The sequence below is a fragment of the Balaenoptera physalus genome (assembly GCF_965194825.1).
Source record: "Balaenoptera physalus genome assembly, chromosome: 2".
Taxonomy (NCBI): Eukaryota; Metazoa; Chordata; class Mammalia; order Artiodactyla; family Balaenopteridae; genus Balaenoptera; species Balaenoptera physalus.
In genome coordinates this window covers 162,758,870-162,778,792 of record NC_138883.1, presented here as the reverse complement: position 1 = coordinate 162,778,792, position 19,923 = coordinate 162,758,870, and the positions used below count along the sequence as shown (strand labels likewise).

The window sequence follows — 19,923 nt, the reverse complement described above, 5'->3', positions numbered from 1 at the left end:
TTGCTGAGATGCTTCCAGTTGCTACAGACACACAAGTTGCCATAGTTGATGCCAGTGGGCTGATCCTTCCACCAGTGTCTAAAGGCTCCAGTGCCACCGTGGTACTTCTGAGATGGCACCAGAGCCTGAAATGCTCATGAAAATGCACCTGCCCAGAAATACCTGTGCTGCTACAGTGCTGGGGCGAAGGCCCTTTGCTGGAGCTGTTTCACATCCCAGCAACAAGCTTAAAGGGAGAGTGTGCCCTCTGTCTACACTGGCGCTGTGCTCTCAGGCTGGCCACGAGGCTGCTGCCCCTAGCGTTTGTTACGGGGCTCTTAGGAAAACAGCTCTTTTCTGTGTCGTTGAGGTTTTTATTATAGCTTTCTCTTCCTAGGACTGCTGTTTGAGCCTTTGCGATTTTGGGTGAATGATACTAGAGAGACAGATGTTAGAGTGCCCTTAATAATGTTCTTCCACGTGTCTCAATACATACCTTACTTAGGCTGAGACTTTCCCCAGGAGAGTTCCCCTCATAATGCAACTAGATGCCTAGGAGAGTCACATCAGGACTCTCAGGACATTGTCACCAAACTGGGTGCCATGTCTCAGTGTTAAGAATTGAACAGAGGGCTTCCCTGGTGGCACAGTGGTTAAGAATCCACCTGCCAATGCGGGGGACACGGGTTCGAGCCCTGGTCCGGGAAGATCCCACATGCCGCAGAGCAACTAAGCCCCTGCGCCACAACTACTGAGCCTGCACTCTAGAGCCCGCGAGCCACAACTACTGAGCCTGCGTGCCTAGAGCCCATGCTCTGCAACAAGAGAAGCCACTGCCATGAGAAGCCCGCGCACCGCAACAAAGAGTAGCCCCCACTCCCTGCAACTAGAGAAAGCCCATGCGCCGCAATGAAGATCCAACGCAGCCAAAAATAAATAAACAAAAAATAAATAAATTTATTTAAAAAAAAAAAAAGAATTGAACAGAATAATAATACTCCCTTGAATTTCACTTTTATATAAACCAATACTCAATCTTCAGTGAGATAGTCTAGTAGGTGTTAGATGATTCTAGCAAGTAAAAAGAGAATCCATGAATCTATAAAGAGGAATTTTTTCACTTTTTTCTCTGTTCTCTTGTCATGGATGAAGCTATGGGAGAGTGTCAGGAGGTAAGCTGCTCCTGCTAAGCCTGGGAGAATCACATTGTCCTCAACAAAGAGAAAAGCAGGAAAATAATACTAAATGTATAGAAAGCAAAGGAGCTAATCAGATAGTCTTTTCAGTCTTGGGTCTACTCCGCCTCCAAAACTAATGTGGACAATAGATACAAGACATCATGCCAAACCTACTGGCCAGTGAAAAAATTCGGTCATTTAACCAATCCTTTTAGCTATATAAGGCCAAGTAATTGCTTTGACCCACTTTTTCCCCCACTAACATGACTGAGTCATAGATTTGCTTGGTTGATCGGCATTGGATAAACACACTCATAGGAGACTCCAGAAGGAAGTCATCATCAGCCTCCATTTTAAAATATCCTTTCTTTTTTAATGCATCAAACGCAATAAAAATAATTTTGTAGGCACTGTTATATGTTTTCTCAGTTCATTTAATCACGCATTCTATATGGCTCAAGAAATAAGGAACATGTTTATAACCTTTCAAGGAATATGATATCCTTCTAAACTTTTAAAAAACTTCTAAATTTATTTTTAAAAGTTCAAGTCTGGGTAAAAGATAATGCTTTTCAACTACTTCCCATTATGAAAATGCCAACAGTACAAACCTTCTTGTTTTATTTTATAGCTTAGACTTACTGAAGCTACGCAAGATGACTACAATCAATATTTGTTAGAAGACCAACATGAGAAATCCATCTCTCAGACCCTGAAAACTGAAAAAGGGTGCTATGCCCCTCCCCATAAACAACCTAAAATGCTACACATCAAGGTTCACCCTGATGTTAGAAATCTGCCAGTTTCAGAGGGAGATAAGCATCTCCTCCGAAGTAGTTATAGCCTTTTCACCATTTCCTTGTATCATTTTACAAAACAAATACAGTCAGCCAATACACCCCCAGAAAGAATATCAATGTGTTGCCTTTTCAGTTTATTGTGAATTCTAGTCCATTAAAGATATAATTAAAACACTTCCACAAAAAGAAAGCCCAAACTGAGGCGGCTTCAATCCACAATCCCTGTCTCTTCAGAACCTATAATTACTCCGTTTACTCAGTGCATGAAATAACAGTTGCCTGTGATTTGGGGACCATACTGTTTCCTATACATACAAAGAAGCACCTGTATCAAACGATACCCACTTTCATGGGATGGCAGCTCTTGGCCACCCTGATGTGGCCCCAGGATGGGAGGATTACAGTGAATATAACAGAAAACTCACATTTTTATAAACTATCTCAAGAGATAACAATAATTTTAATTCTCCGGACATTCTAGCTCATGGGTCTAAAGTATAAGAAGCTTTTAGAAGACAAGGAGAGTTGAGGATAGCAGAACCCCGGTGATAAAGTGTTGGCAGTTACCCAAAGATTGGGAATCCGCAGGCTAGTTCATCTATCAAAAAGCAGCCGCATCTGTATTTGGGAAATCGGCACCAAACGGTGGCTTCTCAGACTTCCCACCATTTCCAATTTATCCTGAGTTATGGGCTGTCCTGGGTCAGGGGAGGTAGTTCACTTGTCTCTGCTGGGTGTCTGGTGAAGCACAGAGGTGGTGGGGATGGATTTCTTGTAGAGATCCCTCTGTGTGTATCCTGATAGAGCAAAGGGGTTGAGGAGGAAAAAATGTACTGAAACACAAGAATTTGTGCTCATCCACTCCCCTTAAGACATTCAAAGCACCAACCAGAGCGCTCGTTTTGTGCTAAAAACAGTGATAGACACTTGAGACGAGAAGCCTTCAAATGTGCTTTACAACCAGGGGCTGGCACACATCCATCACTGGTTGAATCTCTCATTTCTCAGCTACTCTCTGATGCCTAAGTGTGAAAAAGTCAGTATGCCTGAATCGAATTTTTATATTGCTTTACGTCAATACACATTTGTTTGTTTTCCAAATCAACAACAAACGCAACAGTAAATACTTGGGCTGCTCAGTTGTGCAGCCTTGGCTACTGCCTTGCGCTGAAACGGGGTTCAGCTCATTCACTTCCAGACTGAGCCAGTGGTGCCGGCAGACTCCTCATTCCATGAAGTGGAATAAATGATTTTCCCTACAGAAAACAAGCATGGGTATTTGGGCATGCCTCTGTGTGTGTGTGTGTGCGTGCCTGTGTGTACACGTGCAGGCAGTTGTTTCCACATAGCTCAGAAATAGCTAAGAGGCAATCATAAAAGGGTGCGTGCGAAGGCAGTGTACCCAGTTTTGCCTGGGGCTGACAGAGCCAACTGGAACCCATGTTTCGTTCTGATTCTGAAGTGAAGCTGCAATTTGTACTGTCCACAAGTTGGAGAAGGTTCTAGTCCCTCTGAAGAAGCAAGCATGTGGGAAAAGGCTGACTGGATTGAAACAGAAATTTTGTTTCCAATTAGTTCCACAAATCCCATGGATACAGCCTAGAGTTAAAAAAAAAGAAAACAACAGAAATATGCAAACGTAAAAAAATCCGTAACTTAATAAAGACAAAACCCTTCATGATTTCTGAAAAGAATTTCTTCTTAACCAAGCAGTGGAAGAAGTACCAGCTGTTCTTCCTGTAAGGGAGAGATGGTGTCCTCCCCAGATCCCAGAGGGCATGCCTGCCTCCGGGGAAGCACCACCCACCCAGGCATCTTCTCCTCCTACTCTTTCACCCTGTGAAAGACATCAGGTTGAGAAGCTTCAGCATATTAATTTAGTGAAGACTTCCATCCACTCATTCATTCATTCAATTGTGTACTAACTCTTTCTATCTATGTATGTCTATGGATGACTCCTTGTTACTAAGTCCAAGCTCATACTTCTCACCACACAATAGGCCAGTAAGCTGAGAGTCACAAAGAATAGTGACTTTATTCAGAAAGCCAGCAGAGAAGATAGCGGACTAGTGTCCCATAGAACCATCTTACCTGAGTTAGGATTCAGGCTTCTTTTAGACTAAAAGGGGAGGGGGTGTAGCTGGTTGCTGCAAACTTCTTGGTGTGGAATCCTTGTTCCTGCAGCTTTCCAGGTAGGTCTGCTCACAGCGTTTCTGTAAACCTCCAACAAGACAATTGTTATTCTCTGTTCTGCAACTTTTTATCTCTATATGAATGGAAAAGTGTTATACCTTTAAAGGTCAGAGTCTTGAGAATGGGCTTTCCTGTATATTTCAGGCTATAGGCAACATTCTTTCACAAAAGGAGCAGAGCCCACGTGACTAAGCACAGGCTGCAGAGCCCAAAGGTTAGAGCTAAAGGAAGAGATCCAGTATGGAGTCAGGTTTGTTCTGTGTTACATCCACAGTGCCACTTGCACTACAAACGTGGCAGGGGGGAAAGACTTAAACTTTACAGCATTTCCTTGAACTGAAGTCAGGGAAAGTATCTATGGACAAAGAGAGCAAAAGAAAGAAACTAAAAGAAATGGAAATGTATTCAAATTTCCTGTAGCCCCCTTGCAGCTAGAAGAGTCTGACCACAAAGGTTGAAGCCATGTTTGACCATGGACGTGGTCCAGTGCACATGGTAGAGCTGGGAGCAGTTACCTATTGTGAGGGCTTCCTCCTGCCTGGGCGTCAGTGATTCCACTCCTAGGTAACCTGACCAGAGACAGGCTTCCTCTGAGGACACCTTTCCTCTGGGGCTCCCAGTCTTATTACACCCATACCCTCTGATTCCCCTGCATTCAGTAGTGACCACAAACATTCAAATTCTATGGGGAAGGACTATACAGATGTCATGCTAGTTAATTTGCCCTGGTCTATTTTATAATTTGCTTCAAATTGAATTGTATTTGTATTATAAATCTGTTATCTGACCAGGTAAGTTTCTCCACCTGGGAAGTAGACATCTCATAGTCAGAGGTCGTTATGGTCTGACAGAATCTGACTGCCTTTTTTTCTGAGCTTACCTTCTCTGTGGTCTCCAGGGCCAGACCTGAAGATAAAATAGCTCCTGGTGAGACACAGGTATCTGAGGAGAGGCTGGTGTGTGCAGAGAGCAGTGGAGTGTTTGCTTTGCTGGGTTCAGGATGGGGAGGGAGGTGAGGTGATGCATTAGCTTCCTAGGGCTGCTCTAACAAATTACTGCAGACTGGGTGACTTAAAACAACAGAAATTTATTGTTTCGTGGTTCTGGAAGTCGGAAGTCCAAATCAAGGTGTCGGCAGGATGGGTTCGTTCTGGAGGCTCTGAGGAAGAGCCAGTTCCGTGCTCGTCTCTTAGCTCCTGGCGGCACCTCGTAATCTCTGGCATCCTTTGGCTTGTAGCTGCATCACATGTCTCTGTAGTCATATGGCTTTGCTCCCTCTGGGTGAATGCCCCTGTCTCTCTTTTTCTCTTCCTAAGAGGCCACTAGTCATGTTGAATTTGGGACCCACCCTACTCTCCAGGATGACATCACCTCAACCATTTACATCTGCAAAAACCCTATTTCCAAATAAGGTCACATTCACAGGTATCAGAAATAGGACTTGAATCTCACTGGGGCACACAATTAGCCTACGATAGGCAGCAAGCATATTGTAGTAAAGGGCCTCTGTATACTAAAATGAGGTTTTATTAAAAATAATTTTAATATTATTCAGCAGGCAATACAAGGGAACCAGGGAAAGACATGGGAGACATAGCAAGAGAGGAGAAGCCTGGAAACCTAGACAGAGGCCACTGCAACAGCTCAGACAGAGGAGGTGTGGCCAGAGCAGTGGCCCAGCACAGGGAGGGGAGGAGAGTCCACAAATCCCTCCTGTTTCCCTGCTCTGTGGACAGGACATCCCACACAGAACCAAGGTCCAGGGTTTGGACCTAAGAGCCTGTTTCTGCCACGTCAAATCTACAGCTGGCTACATGTTTATCACGTGGTATCTTAAAAGACACGGACAAAATAACAGGGATATTTCCAACTGCGAGGGGGAGGAATTTGACTTGTAAGTAACTCTAGGGCCCTGAAAAACTCATGGGCAGAAGGAGTTCTTCAGTGTTCAGATGACCCTGACTTGGGAAGAGGTGGGTGTGTGCCTTCTCAAGACTCCCTTGGGATGTAGGAAGGCACAGGAGAGAGGGAGACGATTCCATCCAGGAATCCCTCTGTCAGAACCTGAAAGAGAAGGAACAAGGGCAGACCCCCCAGTCTGTGGGTGGCCCTGCTCTCACCAGAGGAGAGAGGAAACCACACCTAGCCAGGCACTCGGGGGGTGGCGCTCCCATGGGGACACAGGAGCTGCTGCTGGCAGAGGGGACGATGGGCTGGAAGTCCATCCTGAAGGTCAGGACTCCTGTCTCCTCCGTCATCCTCTGGTGCTGTATTCTGTAAAGCATATGCTTTTCATCAATTTGTGTGGATGGAAACCACCTAAGAAAGACATTTTTTAAATATTTGGAAATTGTCAAAGAAGGGAAAGCTTCTAGAACTTGTCTGTGCTGGCTATCTTTTTAACATCACCCTGGGGTTCAATTGGCGGGGATGGGGGTGAGACTAGCATCGTTATTTGATGTGAGGAACCCAACAGGGCCAAAGAGTGAAATTAAAGACTGAGGCACCTCACCTTCTCTGTGAATAGTTGTACTGTTTCCCATAGATTCATCCTGCTGCCCTCACCCTCTTGCCACCAACCAAAGATGGAATTCTCTGTCTCTCATCATAAAGCTCATCACTTAAAAAAAAAATTGTGTTAAATTTGACTCAGGTAATAGAAATCTACAGGCTGCTGACTTGTGAGAAAAGTAAGACAGCTGTTTTCATGTGTTAAAAAGAATTTGGATCGACAGTTCACATAATCTACTGTGAACATTTTTCCCCACTGTGGATAGATAAGTATGTTTGGCTTGAATTGTTAAATCTCTAAATTTGCACATATGTACTGATATGCGACGAGCCGCAGAGAACTAATTGTCCCCAGGATAGTTTGACAGCTCACGTTCTGTGCTGGGCACTCTTTCCCGGGGTCAATCACCTTCAAAAAGAAAAATAAATCTTAATTTTTCCTCTCAGCCAACAGGGACCATTCCTGTGTGCCACTGATAAGATGTGGAGAGACCAGGAGTCCCGAGGCTAACACTGCGCAGGCGCCTGCGTTCACATTCAAGTGAGCACGGCCGGCGAACACAGCCGCCATCCAGTAGCTGTGCGAGCAGAGCTGAGAACTCTCTCCCCTCCAGGGAGAAGGCGAAGCTGGCTTAAGTTGAAGGCAGGCCTGTCGGAGGGCTGGCCACAGGCAGGAAATGCTGATCGCGTTCTCTGAATTTTCAAAATGCCCAACAGGAGGGCAACCCCGGAAAAATATGCAACAGTTCAAGCTAAAATGGGAAAGATTTCAGCTTGACAAAGCAAGAAGGTCTGCGATCCAGGATGCGACACGCTGAAACGATGTACCGCATTTGGCGATCTCTATGACAACACGTACGTAGTGAGCGCTTGCTGTCTACCTTGCCCTCAAGAGATTTTCTTCTACCTTATTAAAAAATATATACAATAATAAATATGTAATATGTAAACCCTATAATGAAGTAATAGTGTAATATCAAAAGTAAATTAAAAGCAATAAATAAATGAACTATACAAGTAATAAATAAACACTAGTTATCCAAAATTTAAACATTACAAATAAAGCTGAGGTTCCCCTAGACCACGCTCTTCCCCACCACACCTAATTTCTGTTTCAAAATGTGTGCAACACAATAGTTAATTTTCTCTGTACTTTTCCAGATCTTTTACTTACGTTCACACACACGCCCACACCCAGTACATGTATCTAGTGGGGAGCATTCTATTTATATATGACAGATACTATCCTATTATACATATTATTCTATATTTTTCATTTCAAAAATATTCATCTTGCTTATCTTTCCATGTCAGTATATATTGATTCACCTTTTACAAAGTATTCCATGAAAAGGATCTAAAGAGTTTATTCCTTTACTGTCAATATTTAAGCTGTTTTTAATTTTTTCAATTACAGACAATGCTGAAAGTACCAACTTATAGGCAGCAGTGTCTAGCGAGAACACATTTCCTCCCATACTTGCCAATACTTATCATCATGGGGCTCTTTAGGAACAAAGTATGAGCCTGGTCTGTTCTGGGTGACTTGGTCATTCACTTACTGAAAGGCATCGGATCAGAGAGAAGATCTCTCAAGGTCCACAGCAACTCCTTGATTCAATGACAATGAGTAAGAGAGTTCTATGTGATGTTCTACAGGAAGTTTACCTGGAATGCAAATATTTTTTATAAAATGTTTTTGCTTTAATTTTAATACACATCCTCACTAGAGGGAACAAAATTAGCCACGGGATCAGCAGAGGCACCTCTTCCCAGTTTTTTTTCCCTAGTACAAATCTAAATGCTATAGGAAATATCTGTATGTTAAGGCCCTTTCCCATGGATTCCTAGCCGCAGTGTGGGCTCAGCCAAGTGCTGGGCTCTGAGGCTGGAGATGAAGGAGACACCGGCCATGTCTCCCTTCACAGAGCACACATCCAGAAACCCGTCACCTTCCAGCCCAAACCACAGAGAGACTGACTTGTTGAGGCAAAACAGCGATGTCTGCACGGTGTGGATGCCTCCCATGGGGGTTCCGAGTGCAATCGTAGCTATTAAACACCTGAATGTTCTTTACATGGACGTTGCCAACTGCTTCACTCCCAAACACGTCCTTTTCATTGTCCCTGTTGCCTGATAAACCTGGCTTCCACCTTGGCTGCCATTTCAGCGCTGCTGTTTGAGGGCAGCCTGGGGAACCAGCAGTGGCTAGAACGGGGACTCCCTGAAGCCCCAAGAATAGTGTAATAATTGAAAACAGGGAGACTATGTTTCTTTGTGACGCAGAGGAAAACAGATGTTTGCACAAAGTGACCGATGACCCTGGGTCACTGCCCTCCTTTAAACTTTAAACTAGCCTAAAGTAAGATAACCATGTTTTTAACTTTGAAAATCCAAAGAAAACCAACTCCTCTTTGTTATAAGGATAAATCACAGGCACCAACTTTATAAATGAGCATATTACCTAAATCAGTACTTAGGTACCGACTCAATTAAATTCACAGGTGGTAAAATCTGAATGTGCTGTAGACAAAGCAATTTATCCATAGATGCTCACATTTTGCCAAAAATAGAATACAGCATCTTCCACAGATGCTCTTCCCACGTTAGTTCTTATTTTTCTAAAGATAAATTGCTTCATCTAGTAGACATTCGTTATCCTTCTCCCTCATATGGATAGGAAGGGCGTTTGAGGGGTAAGCAGTTCACTTGGCTCTCCAGGGGCAGCTGGTGAACTGAAGGAGAGATGCAGCATCTGCACAAAGTTTATATCTCCAGCCAGCATCTCAATGGCCAACATTGTTTCCTCTGCCCATGATGAACTCATTGTGGATGGACAGGCCTTCCTCCAGGGTCCAAAATGAACTCTGGGCAGGTGGAGGTAAAATCAGGCCTGGATGGAACCCACTGCTGCCGAGCTGACAGAGGCTTGAGTCTGCCAAATGGGACGATACCCATCATAAATTGGAATTGCCCATTATGATGGTCCAACCCTTGCCAAAGGAAACTGGCCTCAAATCAGCAACTCCTGGCATGGATGACTTTGAAAAACTGACCTGGGATCCAAACTTGGATTGCAAAAATGCTCATAATGTTTGACCTAGTAATTCTTCTCTAGACATTATTCTAAGAAAATGATCTATTTATCCAGCTATCTACACACAAGCACATACACAATTGTTCATTGAGGTAAACCTTTATAATAACTAAAAATTGGAAACTAAATGGCATACAGTGAAGTAATATTAATTTTGGGATATCTATAAGATAATAATCTGTTCGGTCTTCAAAAACCGCATTTCTGATATACAGCTAATGTTATGGTAAATGCTCAAGATAAAAAATGTTACATGGAAAGAAGTGGACATGTAATTGTATATTTAATATGATGCTAGTGTAGTTTCTTTGTGTATGTGAATGTGTATTTCTCTGCCAGACTCCCAAAATAATTAAAGGTGGTAGGATTACGAATAGTTCTATTAAAAGGTTCTTCTTTATATTCTTCTTATTTTCCACTTCTACAATCCACATATATTACAGTTAGAAAATAGATATGTATTTTAAAAATTTTAGTTTTACAGATGAAGATTTGTTTTTATTTGTTTTATCATTCCACATCTCCTGAAGACATTTACTTAACTCCTAATTGTATTATTTTAAAAAGTGCAAACCCCAAGTATCTCAAACTAGCCGAAGCCTTTCTAAAGGCTTAGAAGTATCTAAAGATACTTCCAGACCTGTGGAATTTAAAATTCCAGCTTATTAATCCCTTAATACTACCTTTGAAATATTTAGCAGTTTCAAATATCCCTCTACCTGAAGGAGGGAGAAGGGTAAAAGAAAAAGAAAAATAATGAAGAGTAGATATTTAACATCTCATATTTTCCCAGTTATAGATTTTAAAATAAGCTTTCTGGCTGTTAGAGCCTAAAAAGATGCCAGAGGTACTGACGACCCTGAATTTTGTTTATGTACCAGGTGCGACCTAGACCCTCCAGTCATTTCTTTCCATTCTCTTCTCACTCAGACCTTCTAGAAGCAGAGGAGTTAGGAGTCAGGCAAATGCACTGAGAAGGCCCATCTCTGGCTCGGCTTTTCTACGAGCTGGGAACCCCTCTACTCAAACCCTGCTTCCCTGAGCCCACGACTGATGATCTCATGTCCGACAAGCGCTTTACTCTGGGGTTAATAAAGCATTTATAGCAACTCAGGACATTTACCACGGGCTGGAGGCCTTCGTGTAAAGCGCCTTGTCATTTTTATTGCCTCTCTTTGAAGAAGTATTTGCACAACAATTTTTATTTTATTAATAGATATATTTTTCTTGTAGCAAGAAAGGATTATTTGCAGACACTGAAGTATTTATTTTTCCCATAACCTTTCAAAGTATTGGCCTCGGGTTTGGAATTCACTTTCCCTATCAGGAGACTTGGGATAGAAAGAATTCCTCAAACGTGACCCGTGAAGATAAACAGGCCAGTACAGGAGCCTGCTTTTAGCAGCGCCAGTCATGCGAACATCTTTGTCTTGCCAGAGCAGAAAGGGCACATTCTGACCTCTCACTACCATGTTCCCTTCTAAATGAGCCCAGGGACTCAGCCATAATAAAGAAGGAAATGATGCCATTTACAGCAACATGGATGGACCTAGAGATTATCATACTAAGTGAAGTAAGTCAGGGAGAGAAAGACAGATATCATATGATATCACTTATATGTGGAATCTGAAAAAAAAATGGTACGAATGAACTTATTTACAAAACAGAAATAGGCTCACAGACATAGAAAACACACTTAAGGTTACCAAAGGGGAAAGGGGGGGGGGCGGGATAAACTAGGAGTTTGGGATTAACAGGTACACACTACTATATAAAAAATATATAAGCAACGTAATATTGTAAATCAACTTTACTTCAATTAAAAAAAAAATCTTCAAAAAAGATAAATAAATAAAGGTGCCCAGGGTGCCTACATACACTGAGAGTCAGGAAGAATCTGAAAAGACTGTAGCTGAAAAATCTCCTAAGTTGATGAAAAAAGATAAGGCAAATCAAAAGGAATCAAAAAGCCAAGTATGTTCCTATTAAATTAGACTTTTAAATATGCCACTGATATCAGAGGGGTTTGAGTGCAATTGTCTCCTTAAATTTGGCAGGGAAATCATTAATCATTTGATGTTAAATTTATACAGATTGTTGAATAAATGAGCACCAGGCCCACAGGGTGGTGAACCAACAAGAAAAAGAGATGAGAGAAAAGGGAGGGAAGAAAAAGGGAGATTTCCTCTTTGCAGGACACTGGAAAAGCAAATCCAAATCCGTGGTCATTTCAAGCCTCCGTCTCTGGACTCTTGCCTTCCTAAATGGCAAGTCATTTTAAGATCTCAAAAAAAGCTTGCCAGGTCCAAAGATAGAACTTACTCTAGTATCAAGCAGCTTTTAATAGATGTGAACTCAGGGCAGATATGAGTGTTGCATAACTTCAGGGCTTATGGCGTCCACTTGGTTGTCATCTGATGAGCAGCCAGGGTTCCTGTCATCACTGGGCACCAGCCAGCACAGTCCAGCTGCAGAACGGCGTTCAGGGGACTTCATGAGTGTGACTTTAGAACGTTCAATCCATGGGGCTCCCAGGTGACATAGGTTCCCTCCTGTCTCCTAACACAACCATACCAACCCAGGTTTAGAGACCCTGAGTTCTACTTTCTCTCACTGTTTGCCTAACAGCAGAGTGAGGGGAAGCCTGCAACCCAGCCACATACAGACAGCAGATCAAGGAAGCCGGAGAAATAGAAGTCTACCAGATTTCTGGAACAGGCTGTTTAAGCACGTCTTCTATTAACTGGCCATCTTATACAGTGAAAATTGTCAGTTGTGTAAACCTTCAATGGCCAAAACCCTGAACCAGCCATCCTGGACCTGCTTTGCCTTGTGATTATATAATTCAGATGTTCACAGGTTATTCAGTCAATTATCCATCAGAGTTTTTATTGAGCATCTATGCACTCAGGTCATAACACTATATAAAATACAGGGAACACAGGAATAGAGATGTGGTCCCTGCCACCAAAGACCATGCTGTTACCAAGCTTACTATTTATTTCCTAGCAGGAATTCCTAAATCACCTCCCCTTCCAGTCAAAAGCCTGTATTATTTTCTTGGGCAACTTGGGACTATTAGAGTCATCTCAGTCAGCATGAATATTAAGCCATCACTAACATTCTTTATCCACCCACTACCTGCCAGATGCATTTCCCTTCCAGATCCCCAGGCCATGGTTTCCAGCCCACATAGTTTCACTGGTGATGGCCTCCTCTTGTGTCTCCAGACCTCAGGATCTGCCAATCACCCTGCAGAGGTGAACAAATTCATTTCGCAAAAATTCCAGTTCCATTATATCACCCTCCTGAAGAACCCACCAAAGTTCCCCGCCACCTACAAGATCCAATCCGAATCCCTCGTGGGCACTCAGAACAGGACCCCATCATGGCACTGATATAAAATTAAGAAATGTGGTAACTAAAATAATCTAGCCAGTGGAGTTCCCGGTCAGGCCTGAATATGTTAAGTGAGAATCACATTTGAACTGGCCTTACCTGCAGTACTTCGGGCTGCATAAATTTTTGTGAGTGGCACCCCCCTTTATGCATATAAATTGGGTAATTACACTAGTAAATTGGAATTTTAGCATTTAGAATCAGCACCCGTAAATAACAGGAGGCAAGGGAAAGAAGGCCAATTGAAACTTTGGCCCTTAATATTTTGTAGACAGCTTGAAGACCAAGAGGTTTTGAAGAGACCTCACAGAAAAAGAATGAGAATAAAAAAAGAGTACCTAACCATTTTGTTTGTACGTTATTTTCTATTTAAAGATAATAAGGTGGTGCAGAAAAGTTGAAACACGAAAATTATATATTCGGTCATCTCATCTCAACTTCCTGCAGAGTAAAAATTGTCACAAAATTACCATACTTGTGTTGGACATAATTTGTTACAACTTGACGGCCTGAAAGCTCACATCTACCCTAATACCACGAATCCTGGCCTCTGCTTTTCCAGAAAAAGCAGGGATGATAAACGGACTTTGTTGAGGATTAACTTTGTCAATCAGCCATCATTGGTAAAATTCTGTCAATTTCTATTGTACTGGTACATAGAAATATCTGCGCTGATCTGGAATAAATCTTGAGTAAGTCAGAGCCCCATTTCTACCATGAGGAAACTGACTACGTGGGAAATGAAACTAACATTGTAGGTAAGCCTGCAACACACCTAGCCATGTACCTGTGTTGTCAACTCATCTCAACGACACTGCGAATTAGGTAGTATTGTCACTGTTTTTCAGATTTAGGAAACTAAGAGAGCTGGTGAGAGGCAGAACTAGGACTCAACACCACTTGGTCGAGGTGAGTCGGTTCTTAACCAGAGATGGAGGAGTTGGCAGGAGGCCAAGTACCTTTTCAAGCTACTCGGCTCGGGCTCGGCCAGATGCCCCGGGGGTAAGAGGTGCAAGACAGCTCAGCCACTGTGGCCGCTAGGATGTTCTCCAGTAATGTTAATGCACAAAGCAAGATCGAAAGCTTTCAAAACTCTGCCACTATGTATCTCCCCTACATCTTGAAGTCCTCTTCCAACAATAAGCATTTTAATTTTTTAAATCACTAGTCATGAAGCTTAGGTCAATCAGGACCTTTGTATTTGGCCTACGCATCATTTTCTCTCTAATATTATTTTCAAAGCCAACATAATATTCAGGCCACTCATATCGATGTTGCAGGACCTGAGAGACAGAGGAAACAAATTCCTTGGGAAACGTTCCCTACTGGTCCTGACTCTGTGCCCAGGACTCTCTTTCTGGGATTAGGTCATCATTGACGTTTGCTAAAATTTAAATCGAATCTGGGAGTTTAACAAGCTCAACCACTAACATCTTTTGCAACACCTGCACTTATGCTTCTATGCATACACACACACATACATGTACACAGACCCCCACATGCACATGGACACACACACACACACGTGCGTGCACAGTTCATGGCAACTAGACTGAGTTTATCAGGTTATTTGTAGCCAAGCGCAAAGTCATAAGAAGACAGGCAAGAAAGCATGTCTGTTTAGATGGAAAATGAGATGAGAGCAGATGCAGAGCCTGGGCACTTCCCGAGGGGCCATCGGACGAGGACACTGAGCAACACAGAAGGATGTGCTAGAAGGAGAAGCAGAGCAGAAGTTGAAGGAGAGCAGAAGTTGTTTCAGGGCATCTGGAGAGGCCACAGCAAACCCCCTGCTTCCCAGCCTCTCCTGGAGCTGCCTCTGAGGACGCTCCAGCGCCCAGCACTCTGACTGGACAGTGTTGGCTTTCAAGACTTGGCCTTAGACTCCGGGAGGACTCATGCCAAGGAGTACTTCCCAGAAGCTCTGCTGCCAGTGTCCTTGTCCCTGCGATAAGCCACAGCCACCCCCCACCTCTGCAGGAGACCCTCCAACACTAGCAGCCGTGTGACTGACAGGGTCTTGGTGCTCCGGCCGGGTGTCAGGCCTGTGCCTCTGAGATCGGATAGCCAAGATCAGGACATTGGTCCACCAGAGACCTCCCGGCTCCACAAAATATCAAACAGCAAAAGCTCTCCCAGAGACCTCCATCTCAATGCTAAGACCTAGCTCTACTCAACGACCAGCAAGCTACAGTGCTGGACACCCTATGCCAAACAACTAGCAAGACAGGAACACAACCCCACCCATTAGCAGAGAGGCTGCCTAAAACCATAATAAGGTCACAGACATCCCAAAACACACCACCGGATATGGTCCGGCCCACCAGAAAGACAAGATCCAGCCTCATCCACCAGAACACAGGCACCAGTCCCATCCACCAGGAAGCCTACACAACCCACTGAACCAACCTTACCCACTGGGGGCAGACACCAAAAACAATGGGAACTACGAACGTGCAAACTGCAAAAAGGAGACCCCACAGACAGTAAGTTAAGCAAAATGAGAAGACAGAGAAACACACAGCAGATGAAGGAACAAGGTAAAAACCCACCAGACCAAACAAATGAAGAGGAAATAGGCAGTCTACCTGAAAACAAATTCAGAGTAATGATAGTAAACATGATCCAAAATCTTGGAAATAGAATGGAGAAAATACAAGAAACGTTTAACAAGGACCTAGAAGAACTAAAGAGCGAACAAACAATGATGAACAACACACTAAATGAAATTTAAAATTCTCTAGAAGGAATCAATAGCAGAATAACTGAAGCAGAAGAACAGATAAGTGACCTGAAAGATAAAATACTGGAAATAATTACCACAGAGCAGAAAAATCAAAAAAGAATGAAAAGAATTGAGGACAGTCTCAGAGACCTCTGGGACAACATTAAATGCACCAATATTCAAATTATAGGGGTCCCAGAAGAAGAAGAGAAAAAGAACGGGACTGAGAAAATATTTGAAGAGATTATAGTTGAAAAATTCCCTAATATGTGAAAGGAAATAGTCAATCAAGTCCAGGAAGCACAGAGGCCCATACAGGATAAATCCAAGGAGAAACATGCCAAGACACATACTAATCAAAGTATCAAAAATTAAAAACAAGGAAAAAATATTAAAAGCAACAAGGGAAAAACAACAAATAACATACAAGGGAATCTCAATAAGGTTAACAGCTGATCTTTCAGCAGAAACTCTGCAAGCCAGAAGGGAGTGGCAGGACATATTTAAAGTGATGAAAGGGAAAAACCTACAACGAGGATTACTCTACCCAGCAAGGATCTCATTCAGATTTGATGGAGAAATTAAAACTTTACAGACAAGCAAAAGCTAAGAGAATTCAGCAACAACAAACCAGCTTTACAACAAGTGCTAAAGGAACTTCTCTAGGCAGGAAACACAAGTGAAGGAAAAGACCTACAATAACAAACCCAAAACACTTAGAAAATGGTAATAGGAACATGCATATCAATAACTACTTAAATGTAAATGGATTAAATGCTCCAACCAAAAGGTAGACTGGCTGAACGGATACAAAAACAAGACCAGTATATATGCTGTCTACAAGAAACCCACTGCAGACCTAGGGACACATGCAGACTGCCAGTGAGGGAATGGAAAAAGGTATTCCATGCAAATGGAAATCAAAAGAAAGCTGGAGTAACAATTCTCATATCAGACAAAATAGACTTTAAAATAAAGACTATTACAAGAGACAAAGAAGTGCATTACATAATGATCAAGGGATCAATCCAAGAAGAAGATATAACAATTGTAAATATTTATGCACCCAGCATAGGAGCACCTCAATACATAAGGCAAATGCTAAGAGCCATAAAAGGGGAAATTGACAGTAACACAATCATAGTAGGGGACTTTGGAAATTGACAGTAACACAATCATAGTAGGGGACTTTGGAAATTGACAGTAACACAATCATAGTAGGGGACTTTAACACCCCACTTTCACCAATGAACAGATCAGCCAAAATGAAAACAAATAAGGAAACACAAGCTTTAAATGATACATTACACAAGATGGACTTAATGGATATTTACAGGACATTCCATCCAAAAACTACAGAATACATTTTCTTCTCAAGTGCTCATGGAACATTCTCCAGAATAGATCATATCTTGGGTCACATATCAAGCCTTGGTAAATTTAAGAAAATTGAAATCTTATCAAGCATCTTTTCTGACCACCAAGCTATGAGACTAAATATCAATTACAGGAAAACAATCTGTAAAAAATACAAAAACATGGAGGCTAAACAATACACTACTAAATAACCAAGAGATCACTGAAGAAATCAAAGAGGAAATCAAAAAATACCTAGAAACAAATGACAATGAAAACACGACAAACCAAAACCTATGGAATGCAGCAAAAGCAGTTCTAAGAGGGAAGTTTATAGCAATACAATCCTACCTCAAGAAACCAGAAACATCTCAAATAAACAACCTAACCTTACACCTAAAGCAATTAGAGAAAGAAGAACAAAAAAAAACCCAAAGTTAGCAGAAGGAAAGAAATCATAAGAGCAGATCAGAAAAAAATGAAAAAGTAATGAAGGAAACAATAGCAAAGATCAATAAAACTAAAAGCTGGTTCTTTAAGAATTAAACAAAATTGATAAACCACTAGCCAGACTCATCAAGAAAAAAATGGAGAAGACTCAAATCAACAGAATTAGAAATGAAAAAAGAGAAATAACGACTGACACTACAGTAATAAAAAGGATCATGAGAGATTACTACAAGCAACGATATGCCAATAAAATGGACAACCTGGAAGAAATGGACAAATTCCTAGAAAAACACAACCTTCCAAGTCTGAACCAGGAAGAAATAGAAAATATAAACAGACCAATCACAAGCACTGAAATTGAAACTGTGATTAAAAATCTTCCAACAAACTAAAGCCCAGGACCAGATGGATTCACAGGAGAATTCTATCAAACATTTAGAGAAGAGCTAACACCTATCCTTCTCAAACTCTTCCAAAAAATTGTAGAGGGAGGAACACTCCCAAACTCATTCTATGAGGCCACCATCACTCTGTTACCAAAACCAGACAAAGATGTCACAAAGAAAGAAATAAAACTACAGGCCAATATCACTGATGAACATAGATGCAAAAATCCTCAACAAAATACGAGCAAACAGAATCCAACAGTGCATTAAAAGGATCATACATCATGATCAATTGGGGTTTATCCCAGGAATGCAAGGATTCTTCAATATATGCAAATCAATCAATGTGATACACCATATTAACAAATTGAATGAGAAAAACCATATGATCATCTCAATAGCTGCAGAAAAAGCTTTTGACAAAATTCAACACCCATTTATGATAAAAACCCTCCAGAAAGTAGGCATAGAGGGAACTTACCTCAACATAATAAAGGCCATATATGACAAACCCACGGCTAACATTGTTCTCAATGGTGAAAAACCGAAACCACTTCCTCTAAGATCAGGAACAAGACAAGGTTGTCCACTCTCACCACTATTATTCAACATAGTTTTGGTAGTTTTAGCCACAGCAATCACAGAAGAAAAAGAACTAAAAGGAATCCAAATAGGAAAAGAAGAAGTAAAGCTGTCACTGTTTGCAGATGACATGGTACTATACATAGAAATCCTAAAGATGCTACCAGAAACCTACGAGAGCTAATCAATGAATTTGGTAAAGTAGCAGGATACAAAATTAATGCACAGAAATCTCTTGCATTCCTATACATTAATGATGAAAAATCTGAAATAGAAATTAAGTAAACACTCCCATTTACCACTGAAACAAAAAGAATAAAATACCTAGGAATAAACCTACCTAGGGAGACAAAAGACCTGTATGCAGAAAACTATAAGACACTGACGAAAGAAATTAAAGAGGATACAAACAAATGGAGAGATATACCATGTTCTTAGATTGGAAGAATCAACATTGTGAAAATGACTCTACTACCCAAAGCAACCTACAGATTCAGTGTAATCCCTATCAAACTACCAAGGGCATTTTTGTCAGAACTAGAACAAAGAATTTCACAATCTGTATGGAAACACAAAAGACCCCGAATAGCCAAAGCAATCTTGAGAAAGAAAAACGGAGCTGGAGGAATCAGGCTCCCTGACTTCAAACTATACTACAAAGCTACAGTAATCAAGACAGTATGGTACTGGCACAAAAACAGAAATATAGATCAGTGGAACATGATAGAAAGCCCAGAGATAAATCCACACACATATGGTCACCATATTTTTTATAAAGGAGGGAAGAATATACAATGGAGAAAAGATAGCCCCTTCAATAAGTGGTGCTGGGACAACTGGACAGCTACATGTAAAAGAATGAAATTAGAACACTCCCTAACACCATACATAAAAATAAACTCAAAATGAATTAAAGACCTAAATGTAAGGCCAGACGCTATAAACTCTTAGAGGAAAACCTAGGCAGAACACTCTATGACATAAATCACAGCAAGATCCTTTTTTGACCCACCTCCTAGAAAAATGGAAATAAAAACAAAAATAAACAAATGGGACTTAATGAAACTTAAAAACTTTAGCACAACAAAGGAAACCATAAACAAGACGAAAAGACAACCCTCAGAATGGGAGAAAATATTCGCAAATGAAACAACTGACAGAGGATTAATCTCTAAAATTTACAAGCAGCTCATGCTGCTCAATATCAAAAATCAAACAACCCAATCCAAAAATGGGCAGAAGACCTAAATCGACATTTCTCCAAAGA

General features: G+C 41.6%; 1 protein-coding gene across 16 annotated transcripts in view; it reads right to left on the bottom strand.

Moving 5' to 3' along the window:
- The window catches only part of LOC309655013 (uncharacterized protein), a 184,741-nt gene that overhangs the window by 49,851 nt on the left and 114,967 nt on the right, over positions 1-19,923 (bottom strand). For 8 of the 16 annotated variants that reach the window (XM_082449902.1, XM_082449903.1, XM_082449900.1 and 5 more), the window contains one exon: positions 4,049-6,424. In XM_082449902.1, coding sequence (XP_082306028.1) covers positions 6,405-6,424 — 20 coding nt within the window. In that variant the 3' untranslated portion in view covers positions 4,049-6,404. Of the gene's footprint in view, positions 1-4,048; positions 13,011-19,923 lie in introns of all 16 variants that reach the window. The other 8 variants (XR_014260538.1, XR_014260539.1, XR_014260540.1 and 5 more) reach the window with 4 other exon arrangements.